Source organism: Lupinus angustifolius, chromosome LG09, assembly GCF_001865875.1.
Source record: "Lupinus angustifolius cultivar Tanjil chromosome LG09, LupAngTanjil_v1.0, whole genome shotgun sequence".
NCBI lineage: Eukaryota > Viridiplantae > Streptophyta > Magnoliopsida > Fabales > Fabaceae > Lupinus > Lupinus angustifolius.
Genome location: NC_032017.1, coordinates 20,612,820 through 20,625,907, shown reverse-complemented (window position 1 = coordinate 20,625,907; position 13,088 = coordinate 20,612,820). Strand labels below are relative to the sequence as shown.

Below are 13,088 nucleotides of genomic sequence, written 5' to 3'. Positions count from 1 at the left end.
TATATATATGCTTCTTTGGGAACATCTAATAATTACAATTTTCATGACAGGCATGTACTTTTATGAGTATTAATTACTAGTGCTACACATACAAGTGAAAGTCACTGGTTTTATATTTGGCTGTGTTCCCTTCATTATTTACCCTCTTCCAAAGTGACAAAAAAATTCTTACGCCACAAATTATATTATTTACTAATATGACATTGTTGGTAATTTTTCAGGTAAATAGTGTTGTTCTTGGGGTATGGAGGTTGCCCGGTTAGAATAGTGGAATCCGGACAAATGTTATTTGAATATGAGAGTATTTGGGTAGGGACAAGGATCTCTGTCCTAAAAAAACCATGTTTCTCTGTCCCTAACCAATCATATTTCTTAAAATAATATAAAATATTAATCTATGTTTTTTATAAAAACGAATTCCAATAAAATAACCCATTTTGATTGGTTTGATACATCATTGGGGATACCAATGAGTACAGGTGATAAATGTGAGAGAGGAGAATAACACTAATAAAGAAAAATAAAATTTGTTCCTACACCATTGGGCCAAGATCCCAATTCACGTATTAGCCCTAATATTTGGCCCAATAATCTACACTTAGAGCCATTGTCCAAGTTATCTAGGGTTAGCTTAGGATCAATCACACTAGATGATCCAAACTTAAAGAGCAAATCAAGAACATGAGGTTCATTACAAGTGTGGAACACTAGGCCATAACCCCTGGATTACCATATCTAGAGGAATTATTACATGGTATGAGATCATTGGTCTTTGACATATCTAAGTCATTCACTATACTCTAATATATTAAATTCATAAGATTTTATACAAAATTATCAGTTTATGTAATAATATCTTACCCTATCAATTATAGCCCTTCACTCATTAACTATATCTGGATATTCTGTAAATTTTCATACAGTATTCTGAAACTATACCATTCATATCGATCTAACATTAAAGGCAATTCAATGCAGAAAAAATGTGCACATGATAATACTGATGAACAAAAAACCAGAAAAAACTTTCAGCTACATGGTTTAAAAAAAATCAATTCAATTTTCTCATATATTTCTCATCCTTTTTGAGGGGCAGCTATTATTGTACACAAACCACTTTCTTTTCTGTGCTTGTTCCCCTTTACCATCCCAGTTATATACCATTTGCTAACAAAACAAGGGTTAATTAATAGCCACATGCATGAACCTTCTCATTTACAATTTAATGGCCCAAGAGAATGAAAGAGAATGTTTTCAATTTGAAACACTTTCCAAGGCTCAATCAAGGGTAAAATAACTTTGCAAAAAGAAGTTCATTCCAAGTATCTTGAAGACCAGGTAAACACCAGTGCACACAATCAGCATAGCTAACAGGATTGGCTAATTGTTCTGGAGTCAATGGACTCCATTGCTTCTTGTAGATTGATGTATGTGCATCTTTCCGGTAACTAGAGAGTTGTGTGATGTTGAGAAATGTAATGGGCACTTTGGATTTTCTGAACACTTCTCCAATTACTTGCATTACACTCTTTCTTGAGTCAGAGCCCCAATATGTTGGATCATCTATCATACTTGTTTCATTGTAGCAGCTCCCTCCAGCTTCTCCTCCCCAGTCTATACTCCTGCCATGTATTTTCAAATGTTACGACTACGATTTTAAATTGTTGTTGTAGTTGCGATTATGTTACGCTTAACTCAATTACGAAGAATTGTGAGAACAAGTGATTGCGGAGACTACTAAAATCATAATATTACGTGTCAGATATATAAAACCAATTATGTATATTCAATCAACCCTTAATTATTTGAGAGAGTTGGATATGTTATAAATTATACTCACTTTGCATGAGTGGGTGACATGCTGGTGAAGAAGACTCTAGTCTTTTTTGGATCCATATTCAACCTTACCCATCTAAGCATACTCTTCATAGCCATACCATAAGCATCCTCTGTTGAGAGCTCTACAATCTCTTTCACTTCATCATCAAAAGATCCAAGTCTGAAAATTAGAGGAGTATTATTTTTCAGAAGCCATTGGTAAAAGCAATGAGAAAGGCCTAAACATATAGCTGTTTGAATACAAGGAGGAACATACAATATCTTCATTTTCAATCCAGTCATCCACCAAAGATAAGTGTTGAATACCAAAATGTCAACACCTTTCCAGTGCCTGCCATGCTTATTGATTGAACCCTTTCTAACAATCCTATCAGATACCCTGTGAATCACAGCATTGTCCGAGTTCGATTCGAGAAGAAAAGGTGCCCAATAGAACTCAATTGTAGCATTGTATTCCTAAATAAACACATCAAAATGAACATTTAGAAAAAAAAGAAGCATAACAACTTGGAAAATACTTCCATGTGCATACTTTACCTTGGCTGTGAATACCGTGAGTGAATCAAAGGTTTCCATGGATTTGGCATCTTCAGGAATGAGCTGATGGAGAAGGCATACAAATGAGACATACTGACCGCGGTTGAGGGAGTCTCCAACAAACATCATCCTCTTCCCACGAAGTGTTTCAAGCATCAAGCTGGCATTGAATCTGCAGTATTTATCACAGAAAGTATGTTACATTTGTACTTTGTAATTTGTAATTTTGTACACTGAAATGATGAATCACTGCAAGACCATTGGGCTGAGATTTTCTAATTTGGTAAAATGAATCCTAGCATGAATCATTGCAAAAACATTTAATATCTTGAAAACTCATAAACTTATGAATTCAGAAAATAGCAGCCATAAACCTTTGATGTGATTGGCTTATTTAAAGTGCTAGCTGCAATTTAGAGTATAGATTGCACGTTCATGATTGTTAATTTAGAAATCAACTCATCTATATATAATTAAATACCATCCCCAACACACAAGTATGGATCTATCTGTTATTACTTTAACTTATTGTTGCACATTGTGACTTGAATTCCAGATACCCTATATTCCAATGACTCCAATCACTTGATGGGAACCCAGATAACCTCTCAATATTCTTACATACTCACTTTAATTATAATCTTGAACTGTACTAATAGTTTTCGTTTGTTAGATAGTATTGTGGTATGTTTTAAAGTGATGGTCCAATATTGATACTGATATGTCAAGGTTTTGAGAATTGTCAAAACCTTATCGCGACCACGATTATAGTTCACATCGGCCACAAATATTTGTAATTATCCATAATCTCATTGTTTTCGAAATTTTGAAAACCGTTATTTAAACAAATAAAGTACCTGGGAAGATCGCAACCGTGAGGCTGCCACCTCCAATGGCGGTACTCCTTATCGGGCCGTCCATGTTCTTGACAAGTCAATTGAGGCTGTATGTACGGACATTCTGATTCCTCGTACATGGGTCGAGTCACGTTGTCCCAAACCCACTTCCCGCTGAACACGTCACACCCTTCCTCCGTTTTCCCCAATGCATACGCCACTTTCTGTCTCTTCACCATCTCTTTTTCAATTCACAACAAACACCCAATTCAGTTCAAAACACCACATCACCTAACATCACTATTCTACATGAATCAAATGAAAATAACACCAAGAAGAATATCGATAATCTGGTTCGAGACATTGATATATTGAACTGTTTTTTTTCATCAGTGAAGTCTCTTTCATATACTTATACACACGAGATGATTGAACTTCTAACATGTATATAATTAAAAACACTATTTAACATCATATTTGACAAGGTTTGTCTCACTGGTTTTTGTATTTTCTTCCCCTACCCACATTTCAAAAATGAAACAAACACACAAATACAAATCAAATGGTATTCCATTATATAGTATTTGTACAAAAAATGTTACCCATGGATCCCATTGTTTTCTCATAAGTGTATACAAAAATGATAAAATAAATGATAAATATATGATCTTGATGACTTCAACAGAAAAGTAGAGAAAACATGATGCACTTACGGGGTGGGGATGAAAATAGTATTTCAGGGTTGGAGTAGAGTTGGAACTGTTGGCCAAATATGCACATGAAATCTTCACCATAGAGAATAGAAACAAAGAAAATGAAAGCAAATAGAGTGAAGAGATAAGGATAGAGACGAGGCTTATTGGTTCTGAGAAGAGATGAAGAAGGTGAGAATTGTGGCTTCATTTTGCATGCATACACTAAACGCAAACTACTTGTGTTTATTGGATTGTTTCACCAGTGCCTCTTTCTGTTTTTTCATTAATATAGTAAAACTATGCTGCTATAGAATAATAGAAAATGATATGAAAAGTGAAACCAGAAGAGAAAGCGATTGAAGAAATCCATTTCTGTATTATGCATTTTTGTCAATGGAGGAAACTTGGGAACTATTAATCATCAGCATATTCTGTACTTAATTAAAAAGGAAAATCACAATTATTGAATGGATAGAGAACAAGCGAAACGTACATATACTAATTTTTTGAAACTTTTCCTTTTCATATATTTATACTACTCAGACAAAATAAGAATAAAAGTGTCAGAATATTAATAAATTTCTTTCAAAAAATTTATTTTAATAAATTGTTTTTTTCTTTTGAAGAATGCCTTCGACTTTTTATATGTTAATTTATTTCTTCAAGTTTATATTGCTTTAAACTTATATGTAAAAAATTTATAACATATGTATGTATATCTAATGGGTAATTAAAATAAATTCCTTCTGGTAACCTTTTTTCTGATTCAATCATTCAAACACATGTTTAATTCATTTAAAAACATATGTTTATCTATAGTTCTATACTCTCATTTTTCCTCTAAACTTTTTTTATGGTAAGCACATTAAATTTTAATATAAAAAACACACATTAACATGTGTGGGGAACTTCTCCCATGCTGGAGAATACATTATTTTAAAAGAGATATGTTTTTTTTTTGGTTTTAAATCTTAATTGTGGTTGGTTTTTAACGTGTCACATATCTACATCTATTTGAATTAAAAATGTAAGATGTTTATCCCCTTCAATTTTTCTTTGTGTCGTGTAAAATAAAATATTGGGTGAAAAAACTAATTTTAAATAGTTTCACTTTTCCCCCACTCTTGTCCATTCTTAAAAATGATTGACAAACTCCAATTTGGGTGAGGTGATGTGAATGGCTGTATGATAATTCATTGAGCAAGATCCTCATCATATCTTTACTCCATCATCTTCACTTTACTTGCACCTTAATTTTCCCATTAAGTTTCATTCCTTAACTTTTTTTAGTTTCCCACATGTCCGAGCTAAAAACATTCATAGGTATGTAAGACTAACTCTCTCAGCAAGTATTTTTTTCATCCACAAAAGTTAAATTTGAAACCTTACTTCATATGAATCAAACATGTACCGCTTGAATCAACTCCACTAAATTTATGTGGAAAATATTAAAGTGACATAATTACAACCGCTACTAACTAGAAGGTTGTGACATAGAAGTATGGTGGGTCGTGATCAAGATGTGGTGATATACTGCGAGACAAGCACTACCTCTGTGGATGTTATGAATATTACTTGGCTTCAAAGCTAAGGTTGTGTGTGCAACTGTGGAAGATTGTTTATCATCATTGCTTGACTTTCCCTTTCTATGTTATATATGATTGTATTGTATGTACCTACTAAAGAAGAAGGTATAAGGTATAAACAATTAAGTATGACCACATTTTTTTTATTTTTATGAATATGGTTTTGGACATTAGGTGTAAGGTGATTAGGTATTAGGTCACATTTAGCTTTCATTTGGAACTTACCTGTATCGTTACTTCAATTCTCACCAAAACATAGAAATTTCGGATTCCGAAGGGGCATATTATGCAATAGTTGTTGTGTGTTGGACAATCAGACAAATGTAAAAACGATGGATCAACTACGAAAATAAATTAACTATATTTGTTCCAACTAATATGATTCCTAATCCATTATTCTATTGCAAATTATTGGCATTTAATGATTGTTCTTAGAGTAAGTAGCAGGTGCGGTGATTTAGGATGGTAATGGTTGTTTTCTCTTTGAAGAAGAAAGTATATGAGGAAAAAACACATAACTAAATCACTTAGCAATTTTTTTTATTAAAAAACAGAGAAAATTGACAGTGTGTAATTGTGTATGTTGACATGTGAGAATTTGATTGCAGCAGGTTTTAGTAATGACTCCTCAGTTGTTGTGTTTACAGGGCATAGGCCCATAGCCCAAATCTTACAGCCCATCTCATCAATAGGATAAACTAGGCTGGACAATAATTCGGTCTGAGTAAACTTGGACAATATGGCTATTGGCCCAATATAATTTCGAGACTCTCATATCAAATAGACTAATCTTTTTAATTAGGTTTTCCTCATGTACTTATGTTATTACAATTGACATTTTCATTGACACTTGTGCCACAAAAAGGGGGTTAGGATCCTTTCCGTTAATTGAGAGAGGGAAGTGCATGAAAAAAGAATAAAATGATGTGATGTGACATTATTGTCTTTTAGATGCACTATGGTCATACATGTAGCATAGTTTAGTTTATTTTATTTGCATTGTTATTAATAAATGAGAATTTAATTCTCATGTAATCTTAGGTTTTATGTTTATTTTTCATTCAAGTATTTTAGTATTTAATTTGATGTATTTGGGGATTGGGAAATTATTTATTTCCTTGTAATTTGGCATAGTAGTAGCTAAGTGGTGTAGCATAAACAAAGTGGCATGAAAATAGGAACAATGTAACAATTTCAGAACCAACTTGTGGCTATACTTAAGGGATGAAGAGAAGATGATCAAGTCCACTCAAGTAGGGAAATTCTATGATTAATTCGGTCAGATTAATTCGAGGAATTTTCAAGGCTAATTCAAATCGTCAACAACTCAATCCAACCAAAATTGATCAGATCAAATTAGATTAGGCTTGTTAGGATATATTAGTTAGGATTTTATCTTCAAATTTCAATTTGTTAAATTAGATCTTATCTTTATCTTTTCAGCAAGGCAAATCTGTCTATTTATAATTTTGTTTATTCATTAATAAAGTTAAGTTGAATTTTGAGTAAATTTGAATTGTTTTAGTTTAGAGCATGACAACAACTTCTCCTAAAAACCTTAGGTTGGCCGTGACCACCATTAACAAATTTTTATCAAGCTTCCTTGCTTGTGGCGAACCTCATAGCTTATCAAGCTTCCATGCTTGTGGCGCTTCCCCCTCCTAATCTTTTCCATTTCCCTCACCAAAACAACCCCAAATTCCCACAATTCACGAAAAACGAATTACAGTTTAAAAAGCTCAAGACTTCAAGCTAAAACGATCCTAATTTTAAGGTAGCCCCCTAGAGGTTGTCATCATTTACCCTTAAATATACATATAAAATAAGTAATTGGCCTCTCAACTACTACGGGAGATTGATTATTTTCCTAAAAAAACTACTTATAGGCTGAATTAAGATATATTAATGACTATTTATCATCATATCATTATTGATAGAGTGAAATTGGACATGAACATCACCCCTTAAAAGGACAGCAATGTTAAGAGTTCCATATTATATATCATAACAAACTCGATGTGATATATAGTTATGATGCTTTCTCATCTAATATACTAATCTTTTAGGTTTGACTCTTCTCATGTGAAGTGCTAATAATTATGATTATTGAGAGAACACAATTATACTTCCAATACCTTGAAGAACATCCTTATATCAGGAAATAAATTATCTCTTCGGTCAACAAAAAATGTGACATCTATCCTATTTGTTATTTTATCAAATATTATATTTGTTTCTTTCATTAAATTATTATTGATATGTAAGCCTATGGAGAGCACCTAAATTTTTCTCCTTACAAATGAAACAAGTTATTATTCTGTTACTTTAATGTTACTCTTTCTATCAAGTAGTTTTATATCTGCTCCAATTTTTATCTTCTCAACATATTGGGTTTGACAACAACAACAAAAGCCCATGAATTTTAGATCCAAGGAGGACCAGGACTAAAAGTGCACAATAAGTTGCCTGATTATCATTTTAAGATCCAATGGAAGTAGAAAACATAAGCATTATCATTTATTTTCTTTCTTCTATTAGATTTAAAATGCACTATGACAACTTTGTCTAATATAGCATCCCATGAGTCTAAGACTAGGGTAGTGAAATAAGAAAGGTTTGAAAAAGGAACTCTGAGAAGGTTCAATGCTCCAAGCTGTCCAATTTATAATGTTTGGGTTTTCAGGAAATCGGCGTGTATGTATATATGGCGGCATAAAAAATATAATAAATATTTATGTGCATAGCTACAAGTTCCACATAATATTTTTAAAGTGGTATTATGTTAATGTGTTTGTTGTTGAATCAAAGTGCCAAAAAATCTTACTCTAACTTGAGTGAAAGGAAGAAAAAAACATAAGAGAATAGAACTGAAGAGGAATGGTATAGTGGCACCTGAATTCTAAAACAAAACTTGTTTTGGAAGTATTGTCCTCGAGCCCTCAAAAGAGAAATAAGGTCCCCACTAACTATATCACTTTCTTTGTTCCACAGGGGCAGAATTTCAGATTGATTGATAACATTAACAGGGATATGTTTTTGACATGTTATGTATTTTAACTTATTATTGATGTTTTATTCAACTGCTGTTATATATGATTCAGCATCTTTTGGCTTCCTACAACCTTGTCAACATAATCCTATGAATGTTTCAAATTAAAGTGCACAATAGAGTCTAGAACGAGCTACAACTTATATTTAACTCTTATATATGTTTAATAATTAAACTAATAAAATCTAAATTCTTTAAAAAGTATTGAATTTATCTATCAATGTTAATCCCTCCTATACGTTTATGCAATTCCAATTTGCATGCCTCTGCATTGTTCCCTACTAAACTGATGATTTTTTTCTTCTAATAATGAAATTGAAAAAAATGATTTGTATTATGTGGAAAACGAGTGGAAGTTGTCGAAATTTCTATACAAGATTATTAGTAGCTAGATTAGTTTTGCATCTAAATGGTAGGATCTCATACAGCCAGATAAAGACAAAAGAGGACAAAACCAATAAGGATTTGGTAGGAGTGAACAAAGATAATGATAATTAATAAGTTGTAAACTGAACAAACTAGAAAAATGGTTCCACACACTCTTATGAGTCTTATAAAAAGCTTCCACACCACACAAATCTGGGTGAGGAATCTTTAAGTCAGTTTTAAATTCAATTTTTTCTTATCTAAAGAACAACAGCTGGGTACCCTTTTGGCGTTTCTCTGAATTTTTTCTTTAGGGTTTAAAATAATGCTTTGATTCGACACATATTTGTTTGGAGAGACGGATTTAGAAAAGACTTATTCATATAATGTACTATTAAGTGCACATCCCACCACGTGAACCAACCAACTAGCTATAAGAAGTTTAATCCGTGTGAATGACTTCAGTTGCAGCTGATTTTTGCTTTTTCTATTCAGATTAGAGCTTAGAAGATTGTAGTTTGTAAGGGTGATAGGACTCAACCTCACCTGCTCATCTAGTTCGGTCCGACATAGTCGGGCTTGGGTAGGATTGACTCTCATTGGATCTAGAGTCAATTTGAGTTTAAAAATTAGACTCAATCACTATTTAGGGTCGGGTATGAGACAAACATAACTTGATACTCACTCATCATGTTTGTATGTGTGTTTATTGAATTATTATGTACATAGTAATGATATCTTTTTTGTCGAAAATATCAATGATTCTCTATTTTTCATTATATATACACGATTAACAATCTATATACATATATCATTTCATATGTCAAAATTACACATTCATGATAACAAATAACATTGAGACGACTTTAGTTAACAAAGGGATGTATTATATTTAATCAGGTTTAAGTTCGGTTTTATAAGTTGACATTGTCGACATTTAGAGTCAGGTTAACTTCGAGTATAGGGCGGAGTCCATATTCAAAAAATTACATAATCAATATTTAGAATTGGATAAGGAATAAACCTAACCCATCCTAACTCGACCCGTCCTAACCCGATTCAAACTTGCCCCTAATAGTTTGTATGGAATAGGAAAGCTGAAAGTGAAAAACTTTCCGATAAAAAACATCAGACTGTGGCTGAAATCTACTTGGTAATATAACATTGGTAGAAGAGACAAAAAAACTTTGTGAAGAATGTCATACAGAATACCTTAGGAAGAAGCAAATGAGAATGATTTCTCTATCATCATAGAATTTGACTAGAATATATATATAATTTCATATTGGTATACATCCTTATTTATCCACAAGTTGGAGATAAGTATCAATCTATTCAATTTAATAGTCTCTATGTACTTATAAAAATAGTTTTTATGTACGTAGTTCAGAATATTATCATATATAATGTATTAGCATTGTAGACATGGGAAAAGTTTAACACACATTAAAAAAAATCACCCATAATTAACTTCTACCCTAAATCATATATACTAAGGAATTGTTTTTAGGAGAGGGAAGCTGTCACCTTTGGCAATGCTTTTGTCCCTTCTTATAGTTTGTGTTTACATGCTTATTTGTCTTTCTAGATCATGACATGATCGTTCTATATAATCATCATAATGTTTGCCTTTTAATAAATAAAAAACCACCGACCCTTGCTTTTGTGATTCCATTAACTTAGAAGCACCTTAATTATTTGTTAACAGGCTACTTATCTAAAATCTGATCACACTATATTGCTTCACTAGTAGTAATAGCTAATACTTAATCACATGCTAGAGTTGACTCTAGAAATCTCTTACTATATCCTAACTTTAAAAAAATAATCTCTTCATACTTCATATGTATAGAACATGCATAATTTAATTTGTCAGAATGATTAAGAACACAAAGCAAGTGACCAAAATTCATTCAAGAAACCATGTCATGTCCAAAAATGTTCTCTATCTTGAGAGAATCATGAATTACATTGCTAGAAGAGCCAAAATTAAGGAATTGGGGGAGTTCATTATGGAGAAGGTAAGATTTGTGATCCAAGTCCATGATTTCTTGATTTGGCATCACTATTGGCTCATGTTGCATCTGGATACACAGTATCTCTGCTTGAGCAACTGCAAGCTGCATCTGAAGCTCTGAAACCTGGTTTTGAAGATAAGATATAGCTCCAACACAACCATACACCGGGTCCCTCACTCTTGCATTTGCCTCATACACTAAACTGCTCACTGCATCAGCTCTCTGATGAACCGGAAGTTCCTGCATCATTGTATAACAAAGTACACTTTTAGAGCCCAAAATAATTAACAACTCCGAAAACAAATTAAAGACCCTTAAAGAAAAATCTGAAGTTCTCTTCTCATTTTTCTTACCATAGGAAGTATTATATCAAATCAATTATATATCTTTTCCTATGTTATTTGGATAGTTGTACTCACCAAATTCACTCAACAACTTCACCAATCGAGTATTAATGCATATATATCATGTACTGAATTCGTCATAAAATAGACTTCTAATCTAATAATTTTGTATTTTCAGGTAACCATGTAATGTTATATTCAGATTATTAGAAATAGAACCTAAATCATGTGTCTAAATTTGTACATTTTTAGCCTCTTTGGTTCTGAAAATGATTAATCAATTAACCATGGAAGGATGTTTCTTTGTCTTGATTTTCACAGTATCAAATGAATACAAACAAAGGGTGAGCACGTACGTAAAGGTTATGAGATATATACCTGCAACATTTTGCTAACATTGCTAGCACCAAAAACCTTGTGAACTATGGCGAACTTTTGCGGGTCATCTGAAGGGAAATAAGGAGCAAAGGTGCAATCTTTTGTGCAGCGGCGTCTCAGAAGTTTGCATGATGCACATGGGGAATTCCCACCCATTACTTAATTTTGAAAACAGAAGAATAGTGGAACACAAAACAAAGGATAGGCACATAATGAGAGTGGGAGTTTATTGTTGTATATATAGTGGCCTATAGCCACCACCTACTTCTGCAATAGTATTATGACTATTATCACCAAAGATCAATCACATTCAACTTAATTATTTAATAATTTGTTTAATGTGATGGGTTATCTATCTTTGTTTTTTCCCTTCCCTTTTTATGGTTATATGTATTGTAGAATTGAGGGAAATGGCCATATTAGATACACACCAAATTGTCACGCGCTAACTTAAAAAGATTCAAATCAGTGCACTTTTGATGAATCATAAATCGATTTGTGCAAGTGGACGTAAGAGTTACATCGTTTTCTTAATAAAAATAATGAAGGTTGTTAATTGTGATAGCCAAGTATGGGTTCCACGTTGTTTGACTAAGAGTTATGTACTAACTTGTTTAGCAATGAAGAGCACATGAAAGTTGAAAACACTTCCAAAGAGCTAGAGCCGGCTCAACCTATGGCTTCCACGTCAATATACATGTTATTATCTCTACTATAATTAACTATATCTAACCTCTCACTTTATAGGTTTACTCAATGATGGTAATTGTTGAGCAATAAGATCATTCCCAATCATTTATGAAACTATGCTTCTTAATTAGTTAGATTTGGGTTATTAACTTTTAACTTATTTTAAATTTTAAAAATGAAGATTGTTTTTTTCCTCATAGAAATAGGGTCCATGCATGTACCTATATGGTCTTCAATTTCTCCGGTCAAGTTTAACTTTGAACATACTGATATTATTAATTAGATCCTCCATATCAAGAGTTCTAAGTTCTAACCTAATTATGAAATGGATATTTCATCAACTCACCATATAATAGATTTTCTTTCTCACAAGTTGAATGGAAAAGACAAGTCTCGTGAGTCTCTACTTGAACATTGTTAGTCAATTGCCATATGAGTTCGTAGAGTTTGGAAACTACTAATTATGTACTTTTCACACAGAAGATTCCTTGACCAGCTCAATCCCGTATGTATATGTGATATTTACAATTAACCTATAGTATATAAATCAGTTTGTTATAAAAGTTAATCAAATCTCATGAAGATGATTAATACTAATATAATAGCAGTATGACCTAAGAACCTAACCCAAATGGCACAACTAATAATGATGCATTAGATAAGGAATTAGCTCATAACTCATAAGGTTATGAGTTCAAATCATGCTCAACATAAGGATTTCATGGATGAATAATTATATATATATATATA

At 32.4% G+C, this 13,088-nt stretch overlaps 2 protein-coding genes across 3 annotated transcripts; both read right to left on the bottom strand.

The window, feature by feature from the left end:
- Nucleotides 900–4,345, bottom strand: LOC109357314 (protein trichome birefringence-like 33). 2 transcript variants are annotated; one of them, XM_019601201.1, is made up of 7 exons: nucleotides 3,926–4,344; nucleotides 3,234–3,453; nucleotides 2,377–2,548; nucleotides 2,096–2,295; nucleotides 1,841–1,999; nucleotides 1,273–1,622; nucleotides 900–1,125 (listed from the first exon to the last, which is right to left on the bottom strand). In XM_019601201.1, exons 1-6 carry the CDS (start codon nucleotides 4,113–4,115, stop codon nucleotides 1,283–1,285), a joined length of 1,281 nt encoding a protein of 426 aa, XP_019456746.1. In that variant the 5' UTR covers nucleotides 4,116–4,344; the 3' UTR covers nucleotides 900–1,125; nucleotides 1,273–1,282. The 2 variants fall into 2 exon arrangements, with proteins under 2 accessions (XP_019456746.1, XP_019456745.1); XM_019601200.1 differs by having other exon boundaries at nucleotides 1,089–1,622; nucleotides 3,926–4,345.
- LOC109357120 (LOB domain-containing protein 12-like) lies at nucleotides 10,799–11,840 on the bottom strand. Its single transcript, XM_019600857.1, has 2 exons — nucleotides 11,649–11,840; nucleotides 10,799–11,166 (listed from the first exon to the last, which is right to left on the bottom strand). The coding sequence occupies exons 1-2, from the start codon at nucleotides 11,802–11,804 to the stop codon at nucleotides 10,822–10,824; spliced, it is 501 nt and encodes a 166-aa protein (XP_019456402.1). The 5' UTR covers nucleotides 11,805–11,840; the 3' UTR covers nucleotides 10,799–10,821.